The 23,691-nt window shown below is 57.8% G+C and overlaps 4 protein-coding genes across 4 annotated transcripts; 3 read left to right on the top strand and 1 right to left on the bottom strand.

Annotated features, from left to right (window-relative positions):
* Positions 1–7,968: 7,968 nt before the first annotated feature.
* Positions 7,969–9,390, top strand: INS49_004198 (uncharacterized protein; the record flags this gene model as incomplete). The annotated part of the gene is made up of 1 exon (XM_043164988.1): positions 7,969–9,390. One exon carries the CDS (start codon positions 7,969–7,971, stop codon positions 9,388–9,390), a length of 1,422 nt encoding a protein of 473 aa, XP_043018638.1.
* A 3,651-nt stretch (positions 9,391–13,041) lies between these two features.
* INS49_004197 (uncharacterized protein) lies at positions 13,042–15,992 on the top strand (the record flags this gene model as incomplete). The annotated part of the gene is made up of 5 exons (XM_043164987.1): positions 13,042–13,218; positions 13,310–13,494; positions 13,677–14,004; positions 14,112–14,446; positions 14,657–15,992. 5 exons carry the CDS (start codon positions 13,042–13,044, stop codon positions 15,990–15,992), a joined length of 2,361 nt encoding a protein of 786 aa, XP_043018637.1.
* Positions 15,993–17,891: 1,899 nt separating this feature from the next.
* Positions 17,892–19,711, bottom strand: INS49_004196 (uncharacterized protein; the record flags this gene model as incomplete). The annotated part of the gene is made up of 4 exons (XM_043164986.1): positions 17,892–18,434; positions 18,497–18,898; positions 19,016–19,248; positions 19,321–19,711. 4 exons carry the CDS (start codon positions 19,709–19,711, stop codon positions 17,892–17,894), a joined length of 1,569 nt encoding a protein of 522 aa, XP_043018636.1.
* Positions 19,712–21,983: 2,272 nt separating this feature from the next.
* On the top strand, positions 21,984–23,033 carry INS49_004195 (uncharacterized protein; the record flags this gene model as incomplete). The annotated part of the gene is made up of 4 exons (XM_043164985.1): positions 21,984–22,418; positions 22,532–22,693; positions 22,770–22,862; positions 22,929–23,033. 4 exons carry the CDS (start codon positions 21,984–21,986, stop codon positions 23,031–23,033), a joined length of 795 nt encoding a protein of 264 aa, XP_043018635.1.
* Between the last annotated feature and the right edge of the window lie 658 nt (positions 23,034–23,691).

The following is a 23,691-nucleotide window of genomic DNA, read 5'->3' as shown; positions in this document are numbered from 1 at the left end:
GGCTTGTGAGCTGGACCGCTCCCAGATGGACACGATCAAAGCATGCACCCGCTCGTCAGCCCGTCCCAAAGGGCCCATCGCGCGTATCGTACCATGCAACCACGTAGGTATTCTCATGCTCCGGCCATCCGTGGTAGCTGGAATCCGTGCTTACTTCGTCCAAGGTCCCGAATCTCTCGCTGTCTAGGGTAGGGTCAGTGGGAGGGCTATTACCCTCTGCGAGGTTCATCTCAATGACCACCCCCTGTTGTGGCCGTCAGCAGGCACCCAGGCACTAGCACGTGCCTCAAACCGGCCACATTAGGATTTGCATGCGCTGGAAATGGTTCATCCTCGACGACCTCCTGCTGCTTGGCCCCTCGAAGCCAGGCTTTGGTGTTGTGGCCGCCAGCGTGGTTAATGCTAGGTTGGATGTGCAAAAGCGCACGAGGACCATTGCCTTGTTTTCGAGACAGTGGGATTATGAGCTGCTTTCCCTGCCTCTTCGCCGCCTACTGGTGGTTGCCATCAGAACCGAGGCAGCCTTGCAGAGAGGACTCGCACTGGCCAGTCTCCCAACGATACCCTGCGGCTTCTATTACACATGTTACTTTGCCAAATCTGGCACAGTCGAGTATAGTGTTTGTATTCCAATCAATCTTCTTCTGCTGCCGCCCCCCTTGTTTGATTCGTTGGTATATCCCTTGCCTTTTATTACTGCGTTCCTTTTCTGTTTTATGTTTCGCTTCTTGAATTACATCCGTCGTCCCTTGTCTGGCACTAGAGCAAGTCGACTCGTGAGGCTCGTACACGGGGATTATTGACTGTCGAGTTTTATGCTTCGTTGCCCTACCCTATCCAAGACACAGGATGGTAGGGCACGGATGCTATCGGCCGATGGAGTGTCGAGAAGGCCTACGACCACATCGAGCCTGAGGCTGGGTTGACAGCTTTGTCTGTCTATTTCCTACTGTGTTTAGAAGGCGACGGGGCAATGCCCTCTGGTCGAAGCAAAGTGGATCGGTGCCATGGCCAAGGAAGATCCAGGCATCGTTGCAACATGATATACTCAACTCCGCCTACTCAATTCCTTCACGCTACCACCGGTATGGTCGACAACACTCAACACTCGGGTGCACATATGGGCAGGACACTGCCACCTCGAGCAACATCAAGCCACGCAAGCGTGTGATGTGCAGCAGTATGGCAGGGCCACTCTATGTTTCTCCTCTCCGAGGACTTGGTTCAGTTTGCACCACAAGATGGCATTCGTATACCAGGGTGATATCGGCTGGCCGGGGGCGGAAGGTTATATTGGTGGACAGGTGGACCGACCAACGTTGCGGAAGAAGAAGCAATGCCACCCGACTGGGTCACGGGACCTTTCCTTGAAGACGGCCTTGGGTGAGCCCTGCATTGCCACCCAGTCAAGGCGCGCAATCCCTACCGTCGCCAGTCTAGGCCCACTTGCGGCATGATCTCCATCGGGTCGCTCTGGCACCACGGTTCGGCGATTCACCGCCGGGCGTGGATCTCTCGGGAAACTCGACGCAAGGTCTTGGGACGCAGGACTTTGGCGCCAAAGTGACTCCTGCCACGGTTGTCGGCGGTCTGGGAAGTTCCGTCTGTGAGCTTTTGCTTTTTCTCCCTCTCCTTTCCCATCGTGGGAGCCGTCGATCGTCCCACGGCAGTTCTGGTTGTCTCGGCTGGCCTGGATCTGCGCCTTCAGACGCAAGGAGGAGAGCTCCTCCGTTTGCCTATTCTTCGCGGCACCGCCCAGGGCAGGGCGGACAACCACCCGTGTTGTCGGCTTACGGAATCTGCAATGATCTTGTTTATCTTCCCCTTTTCGTTCATATGTCATCGGTCGGAAGACTCGGGGACGAGGAGGAGGGACGTCAGGCGGTTCGGAGGGCCAATGTCGTCAGCGTTGACATTGGCGGTGGGGACAATCGTGCAGGAAGAAGGGGCAAGCAATGCGAGCAAGATCGTGTCCTTGGCACTCTGATGCTGATCGACGCTGTTAGCCTGGCATGGGTATGTGGCCTCGGCTGCACAGGAGGGTAGGCAACCTGAAAACCTGGCAGAGCCGGTCTGGGGAGCCCTATCACGGGCCTGATGGGCGGGCCGGTGCAGATCAATGAGAGACCTTGTGGTCTCAGGCCAAGAAGCCCGTTGACGGTCGTCTTTGCTGCCCATGCCAGATCAGGAAGGTCTGGCTGTCAAAAACCCGGAAGCGTGGTGGGTTGTTGTGATCAACGAGGATCGGTCGGCCGGAAGCCGGGGCAGAAGAATATGGGAATTGTTTGCTCTGGCGACGGATCCGCCTTGCTGGATCCAAAACAGTTCAGAGAGGAGCGCACAGGATTGTTGGCTGCTTGCCTTGTCATTGACTTAAGTTGAGACCGGAAGGTGGAAAGGAAGCAGGGGCGGGGCGGGAAATCCAGTATGACCACGGTACGCAGTTGGCTGTCTTCAGCAGAGGAGGCGGACGCTGCTGCACCGCTAGGGTTGCTCCCTCTTGATTGACTTGCAGCGGGAATAGCTTGGGCGAGATGCGGGTACGCTGTGGTCATGCCCCGTACCGGCTTGTTCAGGGTTGGTCGGCGAGCAGAAGACGAATAGCTGGGGACGACAGCCTTATGTTGACGGTAGGACGGAAAAGCCCCTGGGGAGAGGAATGTTGGGTCTTTCTATCCAAGAACATACGGCCCACCTGAATGGGCGGGAAGGGCGATTCGATGCTCGAGAAACAACACTTCGACACAGGGAGCAGTAGCCGGCCTTGGCGTGGCCGTCCTGGAGTCAGTGGATTCAGGAGGACAGGGGAGGGGCCACCCAGCTGGTTTCTGTTCGCTCTACGGTCCCAAAATCTCTGAGTCGGTGGGCGCCATGCATCGAACAGTAAGAGCAGTCAGGTGGTCAAACCGCATCGAGTTGGTTTCTTGGTTACATCTGTGCTGGCGCTGATGCACAATCGCAGCATGTCGATTTGATGGGGAACAAAGGCCCCGTGATTCTCTGGTAATCACGACATTGAACACGTCTTTATACCGGTCCTGGCAGTTCATCGTGTGTGGCTCATTTCTTGGGTCGCCTTGACTGCAGATTGCAGTAGTGCTTGCTCTCCAGCTCAGACGTGGTTGGGATGGCGGCGGCTAGGAACAGGACGACGGGTAGTGTTCGTGTGTGGTGTTGCCGACTGCACAGAGAGTCGAATTACCCGGATGGGCAGGCTCCTGGCCGGTATTCAGTTGGGTTGTTTGGGTCCCAGCACTGGAAAGGAGGCAGCCTCGTCGTCGCTGTGAGCGGACTTCTGCGGCTCTCAAAAGGTTTGCAAGGTGTAGCTAAAGCAAATGTTTACAGCTTTTGCTTATTTCCGTTTGAGACGGGGAAAGAAGGCCGACATTCTTCCGCGTCTGAAAATTTGATGCCCAACTCTACTTGTCGCTACAGCGTCCGGGCCAAAGGCGCAGTCCAATTTGTCACACGCCCAAATGGGGCAACATCATCCCGTGAGCGCATCCGCAGAGACAGATGCGTGGCAGCATTTCTCGATGCCTGCGGGCGAGAAACGCACACGCCCTTCCCTAAGGGGACGAAATCCTGGGGAAACTCTATTTGCAGTGGCTGATACTTGCGCGCCCTGGTGCCTAGTGACGACAGATGACGTGTGGTCTGTCTCGCTATTGATTGGCTGAGTGGGCTTGGGGCATTTTCAGCATTCTTTCAGTTATTTCCTAGTCAGTGACAGCTTCTGTCGTCGTGTTCTATTCTGTTCGTAGTGAGGGAGTTGTAGTTGAGGTTCTCTCGCTGCCCCTTTGCCTTTTCTTGCCGTACTCTGCTGTGATGACAAGGAACCTTGTCCGAACAGATAATTGTAAATCCTCTTGTGCAACACGAAAAAAGAAAAGAAAACGTCGTTGCGAAGGTCCGTGTCAGGGTGTCTCCAAGAAAGTGCAACAAGAACCTTGACCACAGGTGCAGGAAGAAAAAGGGGCAAAGCGAATATCATGGGACTCGCCATGTCTTGCTGTCCTAGTAATATTTAACACTTGGACTTCCGCAGCCCAATGATACATTATGCGTAGCTACCCTTGAGCTAGTGAATGAGCGAGGCCGTGTACCGATCTGCTTTCGGAAAGTTGAGTTATCATCTCTACGTACCTTTGATGCAAATAGCCAGGCAGCCCGGCTTGCCTCTGGCCCTGCCAGACTGAGCGGGAGGCTTCAGTCAGGATTACCACAACGCCCTAGTCCCAAGTAAAATTCAAGCGACTAGAGGAGTCAATGAGTCAATGAGTAGAGACATTCACGTGCCATTGCGGCAGATGGAACCTTCAATCAGGTAGCCTGTTGCGTAGTGCTGTCGCTGATCACGGGCGGCCATTGTCCCACCGAGGACCAGTCGATGGAGTGGATACAGTGGGAATTCATCACCGGCCAGGACATGAAAGGACCGGAGGACTGGGCACAGCAGACACATGGGGGCACGACCATTAGCCGTCCACAATCATGGGCAGGTATGGGGTTTCAGCCGAGGGCCGGCACGCTTGGGACAAAAGCTACCAAGTTGGGGCTTTTGTCCGGACCCAGAAGGATTTTGGGCATGGTGGCACTGCAACGTGATGGGGAGGGTGGCTGCATGCGGCTCGACTCAACTGGTTTTGGTTAATGTATGTGGGATTATGCGCAGACGAAAATGCTTCTCGTTTTTTGTACAGAAATACAACATGGTTCCCTGGGGATCATGTAACTGACCACGAGTGTTGTGGTGGATGAGCCGTCCAGCCAGGGACGGGTTTGTCGAGAAAATGGAACCCTGACGTGGAGGAAAACCAGAAGCGAGACGGTGGAGTTACCCAGCCAACATCGGCATCTACGCACAGCATATACATGCAACATACGTCTGTCTCCCTGGCCAGCCGCGTGGTAGAAGCATTTCTGCACGAGGAGGGTCCTTCTCCACGGATGGCGTGATACACGCAGGGGACCGGGGTCAGACGCTGTTGTTCATGAAAGGCATGATGCCTGAGCCCAGGCTGCTGTGTCCATAGCAGGTATCCCGTCTTCCCGGGCGTTGGGGGGATTTATTTGTGGGGAGAGTGCATGATCATTGCCTTACAGTGGGATGGATGCCGAAGCTCACCCTGACTTGGACAGGAAAGAACGCTTCACTTTTCGAAATCTAGACAGAGTTTTCATCTGGAGTCAATTCTTGACCGAGACATGCGAATAAGTACTTGACTACAGTACCCGTCAAGTTGCTCCGCAATGCTTGGGCGCGTCTGAGACATTTTGACAAGGACGGACGGACGGACAGGCAGACCTGTTTCCAGGCGGATGAACCCCACAGGATCGAGTTACCAGGACCTACTCTGAACCACAGTGGACAGATCTGGGCAGATGGCTGTATTCCTAGAGCAATATTGGCAAGTGAATGGCGAATATGTGGCAGCAGTGTCATAGCTTACAAACACATGGTACCGGTATTGTAGCCCCGTACTCTGCAGCAGTTGTTCTCCGAGTTCCAGTAGGTGGTCGCCGTACCAGCGCGCACAAAAGCAGCCTGTTCAATCTGCTCTGGGACTGGCCATGTACAAGGAAAACTGTCTGTCCGCCGGCCTGGATGATGGAAAGATGACGGAGAGTTATCCAATTCAAATGCTAGGAGCCCACGGGTATTTCGAACATCTGTGTCTGTCTAACAGCAGCGTCGAGAAATAACCACCGATATGTGGCCTTCTCGTGGATCCATCCGTTTGTGCCGTACATCACAGGACGGGGCAAAAATTAGGGATGCTTAGGTGCTCGAAGTCGACCTTGAATTGGAGGGCAACTCATTCTTGTAGCCTGAATTGGCCTTTGTCCCTGTCTCACTGAGAATCTTCATCGAGATCTCCTTTGTTTGCCATCGGACAGCAATCGAGCTCCCGGTCAGGAATGTCGGGGGAGACGAGAGAGATCGTGTGCCCCAAGAGGAGACCCGGAGCGGCGCAGTCATCGGGCTGTCACATCCCAACATTCTCATTGGCTCGCGGTCCGGCGAGTATTCCATGGATTTTGATTGGCTCCTTGGGCCATTTTGCCTCAACCGGGTTCCTTGCGCAACGCAACGCAACGCAACGCAACGCAACCTTGCTTGAGGTTTTGAATTATTAACAACAGTGAGGAGATGGAGGCAACAAGTAGCAGGACTCACATGTGCAATAAGTACACAACATATATCTCGGTGGCCAGATCGACAGTACCTTGTGCGGTTGCACACCTGCTACATGAACATACGTGGACCAAATCGACTAAACTAATGTTCTAGCTAGGTACGTCTACCGCCGTCGCCTCGTGGCCAGCTCGTCCACCAATCAGCCTCTGTCCGGCAAACCTTCCGCTGGCCAATCGGGGTGGGTGTGGTCCCTGGATTTTCGTTGGAGACGGCATCTCGCCTCCGGCTGCAAACGCTGCTGCTACCTCCTCCGCTTTCTGACAAGCTGACTTCTCGGTACCTTCGAGGGCACCTCAGGAACATACAAGCACGCAAGCGTACGGTACGCTGAACCCTGCTGTCGTTGGCCTCCCTACAGCCTCCATGATCCGCTGCGCCTCCCTCTTCCCCCCTGACCCTCTAGATATACACTATCGCCGCACCAAAAGGTCCCTTGGGTGGCATCTGGACCCCCATAGTCGAATTGACTTTGAAGACACGGCTGTCACTCGACGGGACGGGAGCCTGATACCAGCATCCCCGGCCACGAACAGACCCATTACCATTGTACCGCCTCCACTCCTCCTTCCAGCCCCAGGGGCTCCACCACCCACAAGGGCCCTACATGGGAGATCTCAGTCCGACCCGACACTGCCAGGTTTCCCATCACATCTCCCGCCCCTCCTGACAGACGCTTGCACTGGCGCCTGTGTCCACTCGCCCGTCCTTGGCAACATCCAAGCCCGCCACAGCGCAATTCTCCTCCACGAGGGGGGGGGGGGAGACTGCTCCCGCTCCCCTCTTTCATCTTGACCACCTGATGTACCCTCTCGGCCTGAATTCCTGGCCCTGTACCGCCTGTCTGCTGCAACTTGGGGACCTCATGCTGCACACCCCCTCCCCCACCCACAGAGGCACCTCGAAACTAAACGACCGCCACGCCACATCGCATCCTGGCTGTCCATCTTATCGCACTCTCTTTGTGTCGTCACTCGTCACTCGAGTGGCCACGCGGAGTCTGGACCCCTAGACAAAGTCTGGGCCCAATGTTGATGTCACCTAGGTAGCCCACAAGCAAGCAGTCGACGGGCTAGACACAAACGTACGTTTCGTTCCGCGGGGGTCCAGCCACCCCCCTGTCTCCCCGCCATTTATCGCCAGCACGCTCGCATGTGGGAGTGAGTGTTGATGGGACTAACGTCCACGACGGCTGTGGTCTAGTCCTCGCCCTTGCTGCAACCCGCCCTTGCCCTTGCCCGGGCCTGGTCCCCCACCTGTACAACTTGGTCGTTTGTCAGACCCTGCCTGGCCTGCATGGGGAATGGGTCTGGCCGACCACTCGCCCCCTGTGTGGACTGGGACATTGACGGCCGTCCCCACCAGAGTCGATAACCTTGGAATGATCGGGTACAAGCATCCTGGGGACAGGGAGAAAAAAAAAGACCTTCACTCACCCCTCAACGCTATCCTTACTAAAATAATCGCACGTAGAGTACATAAAGCCACAGACAAGGAAGTGACCTCAGGCGCACGCCGTTGATTCTGGTACCCAGGGTAGCGACCACACCTATCCAACCCAGGCATCCACATATACATCCGCATGCACGTACAACTGTGTACACACATACACGCATAAACCCATTGGCACCACAACCCATACAGCGGAGGGGGCCCTTCCTCACGAGTGTCAGCAGGATCCGATCTCCACCGGCGGCAGCACGCACCTGTAACCATCCCCGGCCCAGGCGCATCGTGACCCCCGACACGGCTTATCGTCTCAAGCCTCGATGGCGCGCCCAGATCTGTACCCCTCACACGGCCCTGTGTCCTCATATTCCTGGGTCTCATGCAAGAAATCAGCAGCCGAGAGTATACCTCCACCACACGCCACACCGGCTGATCCACATTCAGCAGCGGCCATGACGAACCCTCTCTACGACCGACCTCGCACTCCGAACGATGGCCAATTCTATCCAATATACCCCGAGTTCTACGACTTCGGCAATGCTGGCCACAGTACTGCTGCTGCCGCTGCCACCGGCGGCGGTGGTGAGCAACCTGCCCCGGGGTTCCCGGAAATGGGCCAGATCGAGGGCGGCTATCCACCTAGCTGGGACTATGGCCTGGGCGACGTCGAGCTGGCATTGTTCTCTTCGCCGCCGGGCATCGTCCGAGGCGAAGAAGACCGTGGACCACAGCCTCGGGCCCCGTGGGACTTCGGGACCCAGGCCTACCCGGCCATGACGGGCGGCGGCACAATGGCAACGGCGAGCCCCATGTCTCAGTATCTCCCGGCAGGAAAGCCCTTGGGTGGCTACTACGAGCCACTCGATTGGCCTCGGCCGCCGATGGGGCAGATATCACCGTCGCCCAGCCAGAGCAGCTACCACGCCTCGTCGCCAGCCAGCGTAGCCGGGCCACAGTTCTCGCGACACAACAGCTGCTCGTCCCTCCCGGCCTCGAGGGCGGCTGCGGTCGAGCAGACACGTGTCGACGCGCGGTTCCAGCCTGTGCCCGACCACGCAGTCAGTGCGGAAGAGACAGTGGCCAACAGGGGATTCCGTCCGGGAACTGAGCCCTCGTCGTCTGCGCGACAAAAGACCGGATCACGGAGAAACGCGCGGAACCAGACCATGACGGCGACCACCACCACGGACTACAACGCGGGCACCTTGTGCCCAGCCATCACGCCCTCTCCAAAGGACAGCACTGCCGCCGTTCCCTACCAACCGGTCTCCCAGGGCGCCCGCCGCCACTCAGAACAGCAGACATCAAAGAGCAGCGGGAAGAGCCCGCCCCAGCCCGCCGTCCGGAAGACCGCACAGCAGCAGCAGCAGGCGGAGACAGGACAACAGCAAGCCCAAGCTCAGCCCCAACCCCAGAGCCGGCCCTCGCCACAGGCAGGGCAGCCCCGGACGCAGAGGCCGCGCAGCCGGGCGGCGGCCAAAAAGTGCCGGGCCAAGGCGAAGCTGGCGGTGGCGGACCTCGAGTCGACGGAGCGGGCCATGAGCAGCGAGCACCGGGAGCTGTCGGCGACGGCGCGGGGCCTGCGCGACGAGGTGCTGCTGCTCAAGAACGAGCTGCTCGCGCACGGCAACTGCGACGACTCGCTCATCCAGCAGTACCACACCAACCAGGCCCGCATGGTCGGCAACGGCGCGGCGGTGCTGCAGCACCAGCACCAGCACCGGCAGCGGCAGCATCATTAGCAATCAGCAACGGTAGCCCCTCGACGCAAGATATGTCACACTCCCACGCTGTCGGATCAGTTTCCTGATCAACATACTCGTCCCGGCCCCTCGAGGGGCAAAGACGAAAAAAAGGAAAACAAGGACGGAGGGATCGAGATGAATCATACTGGATCCGTCCGTCTCGTCTGGTCCAAAAGCCACGGTCCTGACAGCCTCAAAAGGTCGGCCATTCAATCTGGGGTGGTCAGAACCAGGCTTCACTGCAACCCCCCGGCCGCACGTAGCTCGATTTCCCGGCGGTCCAATAGAAGGCCGGCCTCGCCGCCGTCGTCTTCCTCCGGCGGCGATGGCGGAAAGAGCCTCTCTCCCTCCCACCCATCTATCCCCCTCCCCCTCCTTAAACAAACTCTCACCTTTCCCCCTTCCCGGGACCGGCCCGGGCTTTAGACGGGGGGGGGGCCAGGTGAAGAAAAGATTTTTTTGACAAGCTCCGGTCGTTTTGGCCTGCGTGCCGGCCTTTTTTTTTTTTGTTGTTGTTTGTCGTGCCTTGCGCGCGGGGCGACAACATAGTACGTACGTACGTGATATGACGACGAGACGTAGCGGGTCAGAGAAAAGAACAACGAGGCCTTGGGGGCGGTTTGGTTTGATTTGGTGGTACTCGTCCCATCTTCTCCTTTTAGGGATGCGTCGTATGACGGCATGTGGAGTTTCCTTTTTTTTTTTTTTTTCCTCTCTCTCTCTCTCTTTCTTTTCTGATGAGCGTGAAAGCTTGCCTGGCATGGCACCGATACCCCTATGCCAGTGCTGGAAAATACAATTTTGACTGGCTCCTCTTGCTTTTTGCTCCTCTTTTCATTTTCTGCCTTCTGTTTGTTTGTTTGTTTTTCTTTCTCTTTGTTTTTACTGTTTCATGATATCCCGACCGTGGCCTGGGGTCGCCGCTTTCGTCTTTTAGGGCTTTTGGGTCGGTATTGTTTTCGGAAGGGTCCGGCAATGTTTGAACTGGCAAGACAAAATCAGTCTAATCTGTGGCATTGGTGAGAGGTCTCTAGCCTTTGTGTTTTTTTTTTTTTCTTTCTTTTTTTGGTTCTTTTCGCTTGGATCGAGGTGTTCGTTCGGATTTTCAAGATCACTCGCTCGGAACATAGCACGATCCCGTACCTCGAGACGGGGAAATCTTGTGAATAGGGATGTAGTTGGTCCTCGGAGCCCAATGTCGAAGCCAAGTTGAAGCGCGCGTTGGGTCGAATCGGGCCATTCAATCCCTCGGCGTGTCTTTTTTCCCATCTCTCACTGTGTTCTCTTTGGCGTCTGTTTCCCTTTTCCTCCCATCTGGGGGAAAGTGCTCGGTAGCATGAGAGACGGGACTTAAAGCGACGCGCGAGAAGGAGCAGGGACTGGGGGCTGGCTACTTATAGATAGACAGGCAATGTAGGTGGGATTCGGCAATGGGACTGACTACTCTACGAGAGCATGACGGTACTTCGGCGTCTTTTTCCGAGCCTAGTCTGGACGCGGGCATCAATGTGATCCAATCCCAAGCCTCGGACCACTGCAGGACCACCCACCCACAGGCACACGGTGTTCATCCTCAACGTGGACGCTGGTCCTTTTGTCTTTGGGGGGGAGCCCATGGGCAGCCTCGGGTGGCATTCGGGTGAGTGTGTGGGAGGGTGTATGTATGGGTGTAAAAGCAGTTCGCTGGTGCAAGGAACAAGCTATGATGATCTTGGTGCAGCGCGTGGTGTTCTTTTGCCCATCTCGATTTGATGGTCTCCATAAAAGTTTCCGGGTGGTCCTCGATTGGGATTCACAGTGGGTACTGTACAGTGCCACAATTCCTGGGCAAGAACCATTCGGGTCAGACAGGAAAATGATGCCTGTCTTGCCAGATTGTGATGCTAGACCTAGAGAAAGTGTTGTGTTCTGGGTCACGCACGGCCTCGAAGGGGGGGGTGGTGATTATCAGACAACCGGTTACCGTATTCTCGCGCCCAGTAACGAGGATAGCCGGTAAGACTGACGTTTCCGTGATGGGCACTCGTGATTGGCGGTTGTGCTGCTTACGTAGCCCGGCAGATCAGAGGCGCGGGGGCGAAAAGGCAGGTTAGTTTCAGCTTGGAAGGCGGTATGAGTGGGCAAAAGCTCGGTTCGAGTGTGACAGCTGCACTCACCACCCTCGTCCCCGACGCTTGCTACGGCTGCAACCCACGCGGCACACATACACACAGCAGGATAAGACACGTGCAGCCGACACTGGAGAGCAGACGGAAACAGAAGCTGGCTTTACTTGGCTCGCCTCGCCCGCAGCCACTCGGCGCGCGCGGAGAGAGAAGAGAAGCAGGAAAGAGGCTGGACTATCGTGAGTCGAGTTTGAGTTGGCTGGGTGGCCTCAACGCCGACTGGGGCCGTAGGTCAATTGATCCCAAGATAGTAGCGAGAACGTTCAGAATTCAGTACGGGCCGGGGCTACTCTGAGCGCATCAGGCCACACACAATGACATCACCAAGGCTGCCCTTGGTGAAGAAGAAGAAGTACACCCACATACTGCCCGCCCCAGAACATGGCGAGGGAGGGAGGGTGGATGAAGAGGGAAACCCGGTGCAGCTTGCACGACCACTTCCTCCGAGGAAACAGAAGAGGGCGGGTCGGTTTGCGTGCGATGCCTGTCGATCCAAGAAATCCGCGGTATGGCCTTTCGTCTTTTCCCCCCTCGCTCTCTATTGGCGGGATGGCTCCGGCCTTCACCCTCTGGGCCTCCTGAGGTGGCGGCCCCTGACATGCGTCGGGACCAGCCTATCTGAATAGGTGATTCATAACATATCTACATACCCTGGAAGGGGGGGGGTCCCATCAAATCCCAAGCTGCCCAGGAATGGGGGAGACCAACATCAAGAGAAACAAAGTACTGTTGTCTTGTGCCTACGCAGTCAGTCGGTCTGTCAGACAAACGACAGTCGGAGAGTCTGCCCCGAGGCAAGACCGTCTCCATCATGCAATGGCAAGCCGACAATCCTCGTCAAGTCTTCCCTTCTTCCATTCGTCCATTCGTCCATCCATCGATCCACCAACCCAGCCGTCCAACCATTACCGTTCAGCCGTCGTGTTCTCGTGCCTCACACGGAGACACTCATCCCCCTGGTCTGCCACAGACAGGATCGAAGTAAGCCCTGCAAAGGTGGCCAGCCCAGTGCTTCTGCAGTGCTCTGGCTGGGCGAGGCTTGTGCCGCGCGCTCGCGTGTGGACTGTGTCTGAACGGTGTGAGTTGTGAGGGGTGGGCGTGGGCGTGGATGTCTGCGAATGTGAATGTTGAGCGAGAATGTGCGCGTGGCTGGGAAAATGCCTTCTCTGTTGGGTGCAACGGCCCACAGGGGCTGCCTTGAACAGACTTGCTTGGCTGCCGTCGGTCTACTTAGGCTACTCACTTGCTCACAGGCTGCTCAGCAGACAGTCCCGAAATCCCTCCTCAGTCCTGACCCCCCCCCCATCCGCTTCTCTCACTCTCTCCCCCCTGCTGTACATCATCATGCTCCATGTCAAAACTTTCCCCGACCCCGAAACCTCTCTGACTTCTCCACGCTTCGCTGCAGTGTGATGGCCAGAAACCAAAATGTTCACAATGTACCCGGCGTGGGACCGTTTGCGTCTACAGCCCCCGCACCGAGATGAATGTCGAAGAGCGCGCAGAGCTGGAGCAGCTGCGCCTGCAGCATGAGGCCCCGAGGAGGGCGCCAGCCGGCCGGGGCGACGACGCGGACCTGCTCCACCAGCTCAAGAGCCTGCCCGAGGAGGAGGCTGTGGCGCTCCTCCTGCTGGTGCGATCAGGGGCTCGAGTCAATGAAGTAAGCTCAGGTCCGGAGCCGGGCCCGTCGCTCACGGCTCCTGGGTCTCGAGTCCCGAATCACGTCTCTAACGCTGTCACGATGTCCTCAGAACCTTGTCACCGCGCGAAGTATTCCTCTGCCCTCGCGAACCAGCGTCGAGTTCGAGCTGATGCACCGACACCCCATATTGTACCCAGCCGTTGCTACTCTTGATTCCCTAGAGATCAAGGTGTCCGATCTCAGGACACTGCCGTATCGCGACCATGAATCCGAGACGGCCGCAAGGCCTAGCAAGTATGTGTCCATGTTGTTTTCCGGGCATTCTCCGACGTGACCCCACGGGTCTGGGCTCAGGGTGCCGTGGACGGGCAAGCACGCCCAGCCCCCTTGCCCAGTTAGCCGGTGCCCTTTGTTATTAGGTACGTCTCCTCGCGCCCGTCCGCAGGTGGCTGACCCCGGGATCCTTTACGTCTCAGGCTCTCTTCGCGGCGACCCTCGTCCCGCGGACCCTCTCCTGCCCAACGAGGCTTGCAACGCCGCCCATCCTCGCCTGGACCAAGCGCCGCGTCGGACCGCGATCCCCCTCAGCTATGTGACCAACGACTCAGGCACATCAGGGTTCTCAACTGGACACAGGTTCCCATCTCAAACGATCTGGCCGCTCGGCTCATCTCGTTTTACCTGACAGTTGACCATCCGATCCTGGGGCTCTTTGATGCAGACCTGTTCCTAGGCGATCTTGTGGCCCACAAGACCGAGTTTTGCTGCCCCCTGCTCCTCTCCGCCGTGCTTTGTTTTTCCTGTGTATGTAGACGGGACCGTTCTTCTCCCTTCTCGTGTCCAGACGTCCCTCCAGACGTCCCTCCAGACTCTGGCCAACGCTGACAATGACCCCTTTTTCTTCCGCATAGCAAGGCTACTCAAGCATCGACGCCGACACGGCGGCTCTGAGCCATGCCTTTTTCAACGAAGCCCAACGACTACACAGGGAGGAGAGCACGGGCAACCCGCAGTACCAGTTCGCGATCCCGAACATTGCCGCGACCCAGCTGCTCAGCCTCGCCGCGACCTGCCACGGCCGCAACGAGCTGGCGCTGAGATACCTGGTCGAGGGCATCGAGCTGGCACACCAGAACGGGCTGCTGGCCGTTGGGAAGAAGCACTCGGCCCGGAACTGGCTGGACGACCACGTCGACTATGTAAGGGCCGCATCGCACACGGCATGGGGCACATTCTGCAGGGCTACGTAAGTCTTCCTGGATCCGACACTCGGGAGAGTTGCTGCCCCCTCCCCCTCCCTTTGCACCACCCCCTGAGATGGCGCGCCCAATCAATCTCACTTGTTGAGTGCGCCGGGCCCCCGGTAGATCGACCGGAACAAACATGCAGGCCAGTGGCGAAACCTGGCTGTTCATCTGGTGGTTGGCTAACAAGGCGTCTATTTCCATCTCGGCAGGGTCCTCGGAATGAATCACCAGAATGCCTACATCCACATCCCGTCGTGGCTGCCGGTCCCAGGCACAGCCATCGTGCGGGCCGACGGCGAGTCGGAGCCCTTCGAGCTCCCGGCCTACATGGGCCAGAGCTTCACCGAGCTGTGCAGGCTGACGCCGCTCATCGGCGAGATGCTGCACGAATACTACGACAGCGGCGACGGCGTGGCCCCGACGGACCGCGCCTCGTTCGCCTTCGCCCAGGGCATGTACGCCAGGATGCTCGACTGGGCCGACGCCCTGCCCGTGGCCATGGCCCGCGGCGACGGCATGCCCCACCACGCCGCCATCGTCCACATCTACTTCCACACCGCCGTCCTGGACCTGTTCCGCCCCTTCCCCTACCAGCGGCCCGAGACGCCCTTCAGGCTGGACAAGTTCCCCGCCGACAACCCGACGCCCGAGGGCGTCTGCAACGCCTCGGTGAACCAGCTCAAGCACCTCATCCTCCTGTTCCGGTCCAGGTACCCCTGCGCCACCTACACCATGCTGTGGCAGAACGCCCTGCTGTACGTCGCCAACGCCTGCCTGCCCCTCCAGCGCAGCCCGCCTCCTCACGTGACCGGGCCCGTCGCCGACGGCGAAGACGCCGCCTTTGCCGACGAGATGGAGGGGGTGACGACGACGGGGGTTGTGGAGGACGGCGAGCCGCCCGACGAGACAGACGAGTCGGAAGAGGACGCCCAGCCCCGCAAGTGGTTCGCGGCCTGCATCGACGGCCTGCGGGCCCTGGCGCCGCAGTTCGGGATCGTGACGGGCATCGTGCAGGGCATCCTAAGCATGGCCATCCTCAAGGGCTCCATCGCCGCCGTCGAGGGCCGCGCCATCATGGACCAGCTCAAGGCCGACACCGAGGTCTCGAGCCGCCACCGCCGCGAGCACTTCTACTCCAGCAGTAGTGGCGGTGGCGGCGGCGGCCCGAGCCCGGCAGTGGTGGACGGCGACGACGATGGCGACGACGACGAAGACGACGACGTGGAAGTGGTGGACGGCGTCGTAGATGGGCAGCGGCGGCGGCGGCGGCGGCGGCAGCAGCAGCAGCAGCAGCAGCAGCAGCGTGAGGCCTCCGAGGCGGCCGGCAGGGTGGTGTACGGGTTCTCGGGCGGCCGGAGCGGCGATTGGCCGGGCCTTGTCTCCAGCGGGCTCCTGAACCTGCCCGGCGCCCAGCGCGGCGGCAACCGCTTCGTCATCGACCTCAACGAGGCGTCCGTGAACCCGAGCGGCGCCTCGCTGGACGTGCTCGCCCGGGCCTTTGACGAGCTGGCCATGTTCGACGAGTTCACGACGGGTGAGGAGTAAGTAAGTAATAGCAACGCCGGAAGAGTCCTTGTCTTTGATGATATGATTTGGTGGAACTGGGCGTGGCGGCGATGTTGGAGACAGCGTGGCTTGGATCATGGCAACTTGACGGCCTGAGATGGCTTGAGGGAAAAGTGCGAAAATGGGGAGCACAGAACCACTGGCGAGCACCGCCGGGATCCCACGAGTGCCAGCACACGAAATACGACACTCGATGTCAGAGCAGCATCTTCAAGTCGTCCTCGCTACAGATAGCAACACATGCTCCCCTGTCTGGCGACTCCCTTCGAAATCCGGACACGTACTAGTACGCTTGTGGATATATGGCGATGGGAACATACATGATGGTCCAACAAGCGCTCGGCTTGTCTCATTCCCTAGACTGTGCCCGCAGCTGCCCTCATTTATCAGAGGTGCAAACGATCTTGAGTACGAGGTGATGCCGAGTCGCTGCAGATTTGGGCAGTGACTGTAGTGCGTGCTGGCAGACGGTGATGAATTCGTGTCGCCCTTGGGAATGCACGAGAGCCTTTCGAGCTCTAAATGGCATGATTATAGCATCTACCACCGTTTGATCTCCTGCGACTGTGTCCTTCCTCTCCCTGGTCGAGCTCGCTTAGGACGCAGACGGGCGGTGGGGGTTGCAGGTATAGCGGCGCTGCATGTCGCGGAAGTGGCGCGCACAACGTCCTACAGCTTTTGATCGGATGACGGAAACCCCAAAATGCAAAATATATACTGCTTGCGCAAGCACCAAGTTGGGCGCGTGGGTAGGGGTTCACAACCCAGTACGTCGCGGAGTATTCGGCCATGAACACAGGGTTGACCAGGGGTCGGATCTCCTAAGTATCACTTGGCCACAGCTGTCCCTCAGCGACTTTGCTGGTCTACCAGTCTCATTATCATTATTTCTTGCATCCTGGACCGAGTTGCAGCATCAGCGCTGCTCCAATGGGCTTCAATAAATACATGGGTGCACGTTTTTTGCCGCCGTCCAAAATCCGTAGATCGCGGGCCAGACTCTTGATAGCCAGCACAGACACCGGCGACCAGACTATCTATTCGTGGACAAGTCAGATCGGACTAGTGACACAACCCCTTGATATACTTAGCCTGCACCGCAGAGCAAACAACTCTGGCGTGATTTACACAAAGTGTCGGGGTCTAAGTATATCGCACACGCCAATCCTCTCTATTAAATCCACTACCCCCCTGCTCCAACCATCCTCCACCCCCGTTCCGAAGAGTTCTGAGCAAAAAAAAAGCATCTACGCCACCATCCAGGGCCACCGCCAATTTCACATAAATCAGCAGCCAACCATCCAGAACCCCCTCAAAGCTCCACCTATCACCCTCTTTAGCACCATGCTGCTCTCTCCGCCCATGGGCGGAACTGCAAGTCTCATTCATGGCCCCCGAGCAGCGCTGCGAATCCTCAGCGTCTCATCGATGCCTATGCCTATGCTGCTGCCATCCTCCCCTCCTGCTTGCTATCTCACCCATGCACGCAGACAGCGAGAGCATCCCCAGATCGGCCGGGCACAGGCCCCTGCGACAATCTGATCCGCAAAGGGGGGTAGACTATCAAGTCAAGCCACTATCGCCACTCATCCGCTTTGGTACCTGGACAATCGGAAGCATCCCCGCCTCTCACCCCCACACGAGCTGTTAGGCTTGACGGGTTCTCGGCACGGCCAGGTCCGCTGCCAAAAAAAAAAAAAAAAAAAAATTAAAATGAAAAAAGTTAAACCAAAAAAAGAGACACAAGGTTGGGTCGGGAGGGGCCGTGGAGTTTGCCCACCCCAGGTCATGGGCCAGAAGCAAATCAGGAGCACCTCCCTCCTCTCGCGCGCCTCCCTCCCGTATCATCCCATGCAGCCGCTCCCCATGTGCCAGTCCTCACCACCCCGCGACCCCGGCGCTCAGGTACAGAACATCGCGCACCACGCCGCCCTCGACCTCGGCCGCGACGCTCACGGACACCGCGCCCGTGACCGACGCGTCACCCAGGTCGACCGAGCCCTCCCAGAGCCGGTACCCCGGGACAACCGCGCCCGGTCTCGCGCCGGCGTCGTGACTCGTGACCTTCGGCGCCAGTGTCCCTTGCTGCCTCGCGGGGGCGGAAACGTTGATGTCCACAGGGGAGTAGTCCGTCGCCCTGACGGCCACGGCGAAGCCTACCTTGTTCCCTTCCACGGCCGTCATGCTCGGCACCACGAAGACGTCGTTCTGCAGCGGGAAAGGCGCCGGGGCGGCCCCATCGCGGCTGATCTCGAGAGTTGTATATGAGGTGTCCTGATGCACCGGGACGGAGAAGGAATAGTACCTGGTCTGTCCGTACACAGAGCTCCCCTCCTCGTTCTCAGGCTTCAGAATGACGGGCTCGGAGCTGCCGTCACTTGCGACCAGCGAGGCCTTGATAGGCAACGCGGTGTCGAGGGCCTGAGCCAGCCGCGTTAGCACGACTACCCCAAAGGGACAACTTCGCAAGCTTGACGACGTACGCGGATCTTCCCAGACAGCTCCACGCTGCCTTGCACGTCAAGGTCAAACGTCACGTTGATCGGCTTTACTTCCATGGGAGAGATGGGCGCTCCCAGGTCAACACCCGCCGGCACGGTGTTGATCATCCGGCCCATGAGGTCGACGCAGGTGCTGAGGAAGCCATCGCCCATGTCATACAGCTCCTGCATGGTGGCATTCCCGTCGCTCTCGTACAGCCGGAGGTCTGAGCGGGTCGTGATGTTGTCGGTTGTGACGAGCGGCCCGCCCCTGTTGCCTGTCCAGTCGATGTACTCGTGAACGACGTTTGTGTCGAATTCCGCACGGCTGGTGTCGAAGTTTGACCCGCTATTTGTGTTGTTCGGGGTGACTGCAGACTCCGGGACCACATCAGGGAACCCGCCCTACAAAAGTGTGAGTTAAGACAGCCGGTGGGATGCATTATCGGTGATGATGTGAGGGTTGTTTGGAAGACGGCAACCACCTCCAAGTGCTCATGCAGGCCTGACCTGGGAACTTACATGATGAACGGACCCCATGGTATGGCCACACGCGGTCAGCCCGATGGAGTCGACCTGGTTGAACCCAGCTCTCTCGAAAAAGACCAGCGTCTCTTCAAGGTCGGTCTCGGGCGCCGGCACACCAACAGTCGGGTCCGCCTGCAGCGCATCGATTCTCCCCGGCCGGTAGGGGACTCGCTGCCCACCACACAACCTCATAGACATGACGGTTCCTAATCCTACCAGATCGGCCACTGGTCCCGAGAATCAGTATCGCAGACGCCCCAAAACTACTCCTCTCCCACCCGGACAGGACACCAGCTTACTAGACACAGCATCGTTCACAAACGGCGCCCAGAACGTGAAGCTGTCATTAAACGCACTGCCCGAGTTCTCCCCCCTCTCCGTCTCGAACCCGATGCTCGCGTCGACGCCTCCCGTCCCGGCCCCGACGTCCGCGGTGACAAAGTCGTGGAAGGCGACGCGCATCCACTGCGCCGCCGTCGTGCGCCCGCTGTTGGCCGCCGGCTCCCCGACCTCGGTCACGTAGTTGCTGCACGGCGTGATGGCCGACGAGAAGTTGGAGGCGTGGGCGCCCCAGTTGTCGACGAGGATGTGCTCGAGGAACGCGGCCTGGGGCGTCGGGTAGTAGAACGCGGCGAGGGATGTGTGGGCCACGAGGGCGGGTGTGATGAGGCGCGCAAGTAGTGGGCGCATCTTTTCGACGATGTGATCCCCGTGGCAGGTGGTTTCTCTCGTCCGAAAGAGTTGCTCTTCACTGAACAATTGTGGCCAAGTAAAGTACCCGAGCTCGAGCATAAGGTCGTATCCACAGCCCCATGTGTCTTTGTTTTCTGACCACCACATCCATATTGCCACCCATTACTCGATCAATTAAGCTTAGTCTAGCTGTTCTCCATGTCAAATCGTGGTGCTCATTGATGCTACGACACTATATCAGCGTTACAATCGGATGGTTGCATGCGCATCTCCGCAGCGAGGTAACGACTCGCTCAACAGGAGAAAGGCAGAAGCCGCGAACCAGGACCCCGGTCGGGTCTCAGCTAGGAGAAAGTCGATGCTCGTTATTGGCAAGTGCTTATTAGGTTGATGCTGTGGTCGCTGACAGTTGCCACCCCAAGACGGGTTTAGTGCGTGTAATAGTAGCCTAATCGGTGAGGAATCAGAATCTCGTGGAGGGCATCTCGAATACTTTTCGTGGTCTAGACCACTTTCATATGCCTCAGGCGTATGCGGCTGTTCAAGACCAGCGAATCGGCTTTGTCGTATTTATCAGTGGGCACTCAACCGCAGTGAAACACATCTCGTGCAGACTCTCGCGAGTTGTCATCAACGCTTGCGAAATAATGGCGAAGAGAAGCCTGTCATGCGCTGGGTGGACCTGGAGGCGCCAGCTCAACCAAGCTTGTGCTAGATTTAGGGTTCCTTCTTCAGACGAGCATTGATAGTTATCGTGAACGTCAGCAGGCTGGCGTGGTTGCCTCAGCGAGGCCATGACCGACAGACAGGTGACAGACCTTCTCACCTAGTTCTTGGGCTGCTCAAGATAGGTCTCCCTGCCATTTTGGGCACCATGGCCTGCCCACTGATCGAAGCATGCCACGCTTCTGGTCGAGCACCCGCAGTGGCTCAGACTGCCAATGCGACCGATGATCTTGACGTCGAGTGATACTCGCTTCAATCCGTCTGTAACATGGAGCGTCGACCACGGCTGTGCTCCATGGTCAGTCCAAACCCCATCTCCGGCCAGCCGAGATCCATATCAGGTAGCGGTGGCTACGGCGCGTTCCCCGGATCGATGCGGACAGAGCTCAGTTGACATATGATCAGTGGCGATCATATAAAGCTGCGATGAGCATTGTAGAATACCTTGTGCCTTGACAACGAGAATGCTCCTGTTCCTTGTCCAGGGCGAAATCCGGTCGGTGGCCCTGACATGGCATTTTCGAGGCAACGAGCAACGCTCCAGGCTGTCGTGGCCCGTTGTTGACGAAGATAACAAACGCAATATCAGAAAGGCCATCGTGACGAGCATCCCGCCATGGTGAATCCAGACGTGTTGACACCGTCCACGATTGCACGCATGTCAAGAGTGGAGATCCCAGAGAGCGCTGCCGTCATCAATAACTGTGGCTCAGGCTGGCGCTCAGGAGCTGATGGGCTTTGTCTTCAACGGCTAACTTGACGAGATGAGCATCGAAATGTCGGGCTCCTTTGGAGCGTCGGAGGTGCCAACAAGCAAAGTTCTGTGCCTGATGGCTGTCCAATCGAGGACATCGCAGGCGTTGGTTCGCTCATCACTGTCACCATTGCATCCACGAAAAATCAGGGACCGACCCCTGAGCCCGGGTAATCATGGACCTCGGCCCCCAAGCCGTCCAGACGCGCTCGAGTATCTCCGACCCCAGGCCCTGGGGTCGGCCATCGCCAAGGCAATAACTGACAGCGAGCGGTTTTTGGCGAAGACGTGGCAGTCAGAGCAGCACCCAAGATGGTCCACAGGGAGGGAATGCTGATGGCCAATCAATGCCAGCGTGTCAAAAAGCGATGGATCTAGGTTTAAGGTTTGATGCGGTGGATATGTCGCATGCGGCTCATGTGGTAGTGACGTTAGTGTGACGGTTCCAAATCATGACAGGGCACGACAGGGCACAGCGCCGCGTCGGATTACAGCAGACTGCCTGACTGCCTCAAGCCACGGGCCGCGTTCTCTCGATGGTAATCTTTTCACATGCTGCCAATTCGCTCGAAGGACGATTTGACGGCCAAAGCCAAGGACCATCGCCCTTCCTATTTACAGCTTAGCCCATAATGGATACTTCTTTGTCAACGACCACCTCATCGAGCCACCCAGGCCACAACGAGCCCGTCCACTCTTCCGTCGAGCGACCTGTCTGACTCTGGAGTCTCGATCTCTGAGCAAGAGTCCCTCGAAACAAGATATTCAACAAAGCCAGATCCGATCACGATGTCGAATAAACCTCCCACCAAGGTCAACGGCGGCCTGACACTGCCGTTCGACATCTCAGTCGCCAACTCCATACCCACACAGGCCCGAATCCCATCCATCAAAGCCGACAGTCTGATCGAGAGGATTGGCACGCCGCGCGCCAACGCGGCAGTGTCAACCACCTCACCAGAAGGGGACCAGGAATACACGAGGCGGTTCAAGGACTACACGGTCCTGCAGCAACACGTCCTGTTCTGGGACCGCGACGCCGACGGCCAGATCTACCCGTGGGACACGTACACTGGGCTCCGCGAGCTGGGCTTCAACATCGCCTTCTCGCTCCTGGCGCTGCTCACTATCCACTCGGGCTTCTCGTATCTGACGCGACTCGGGCATTCGTGGCTGCCGGACCCGCTGTTCCGGGTGTACGTCGGCTCGATCCACAAGGCAAAGGTTGGCTAGCGTGCCCCCACAGAGTCGCCCCTTCTTGCTGGTTTCGCTGCGGCGACATCAGGCAGAATTGTATTATTGGTCATGAGCCGATGCGCTTCCGGCTCCGCATGTAGCATGGGCCAGACAGCGAGACGTACGACAGCGAGGGGCGTTTCCGGCCGCAGCAGTTTGAGGGCATGTTTGCAAAATATGACAAGAGCGGCGACGGCACCCTCACCTTGACGGAGTTGTTCGAGCTGATGCACGGAAACCGCAACGTCATGGATCCTTTTGGGGTAAGCATGACCATCCAACCGAGCTCGACACCATACGGTAAGAGTGATGACTGACGGGCCTGTGACTTCCTTATAGTGGGGCGCCGTTCTGTTCGAGTTCGGCACAGCCTGGCTCTTGATACACAGGGACGGCAAATGCCACAAGGAGGACGTCAGAGGGATATACGATGTGAGTATTTTGCGGTAATGCACGGTCCATAACAGTTTGAGTACATGGCTGACAGAATGACCAAAGGGGTCCATATTCTGGCGCATCCGTGAAGAGCGGACGAAAGGCCACGGGTGGAATCAGGGCTGGGGCATTGGAGGCGATCGTTTCGTAGGCAGTGTCAAGGTCTAAGCCCACTGGCTGATTGTCTATCTGCAAATAGACTAGATATCAAGTGCTGAGTCCGAGTGGACATTATCTGCGGGACTGCACTCCACATTACAACGCAAGGCATTTACATATACTGTACACTCCATATGACTTTGTCTACTTGATGACACCAGTCTCAGACTCGACCAGCCTAACCTTAATCAAGCGGTCCAGGCCTTGTCCAGTCAACCTTGCTTTCGCCCAACCTAAAGCATGTAAGCATGTACCCGCCTGGGCACCCGTATCGTTTGGTCTAGTGAAAGCAAACATTCGTCTTGTACTTCACTCCATCACATGCCATCCTTGAGGAACGGGTGGGAGGGGGGCAGACTGACAGGTGGGTATGCCCTATGAGGACCCGCAGCCAGAGGAATGCACAGCCAAAGTCAGGGTCCACCCCTGAGCCCACCCTCCCACTCCGTGCCGAGGTCCCTGACCCACGGCCGCGGGCCGGGACGCCCTCTTATCACCAGCACGACATTGTTATCGTCTGCATGTTTCGAGTGAATTTCCCGCTATCACGAAAGCAGTAAGGGTCTCAGGGCGGTCGAGATTGGAAGCCCGTCAGCCCGGCAGCCCGTCAGACTGGCGCGAGACTGGTTCTCGACTCAGCTGAATTTCCTTGGCGCCAAGGGGGATC

The sequence above is a fragment of the Diaporthe citri genome, assembly GCF_014595645.1.
Source record: "Diaporthe citri strain NFHF-8-4 chromosome Unknown scaffold_11, whole genome shotgun sequence".
Taxonomy (NCBI): Eukaryota; Fungi; Ascomycota; class Sordariomycetes; order Diaporthales; family Diaporthaceae; genus Diaporthe; species Diaporthe citri.
The sequence above is the reverse complement of the archived record's forward strand: the minus strand, read 5'-3'. Positions and strand labels throughout refer to the sequence as shown.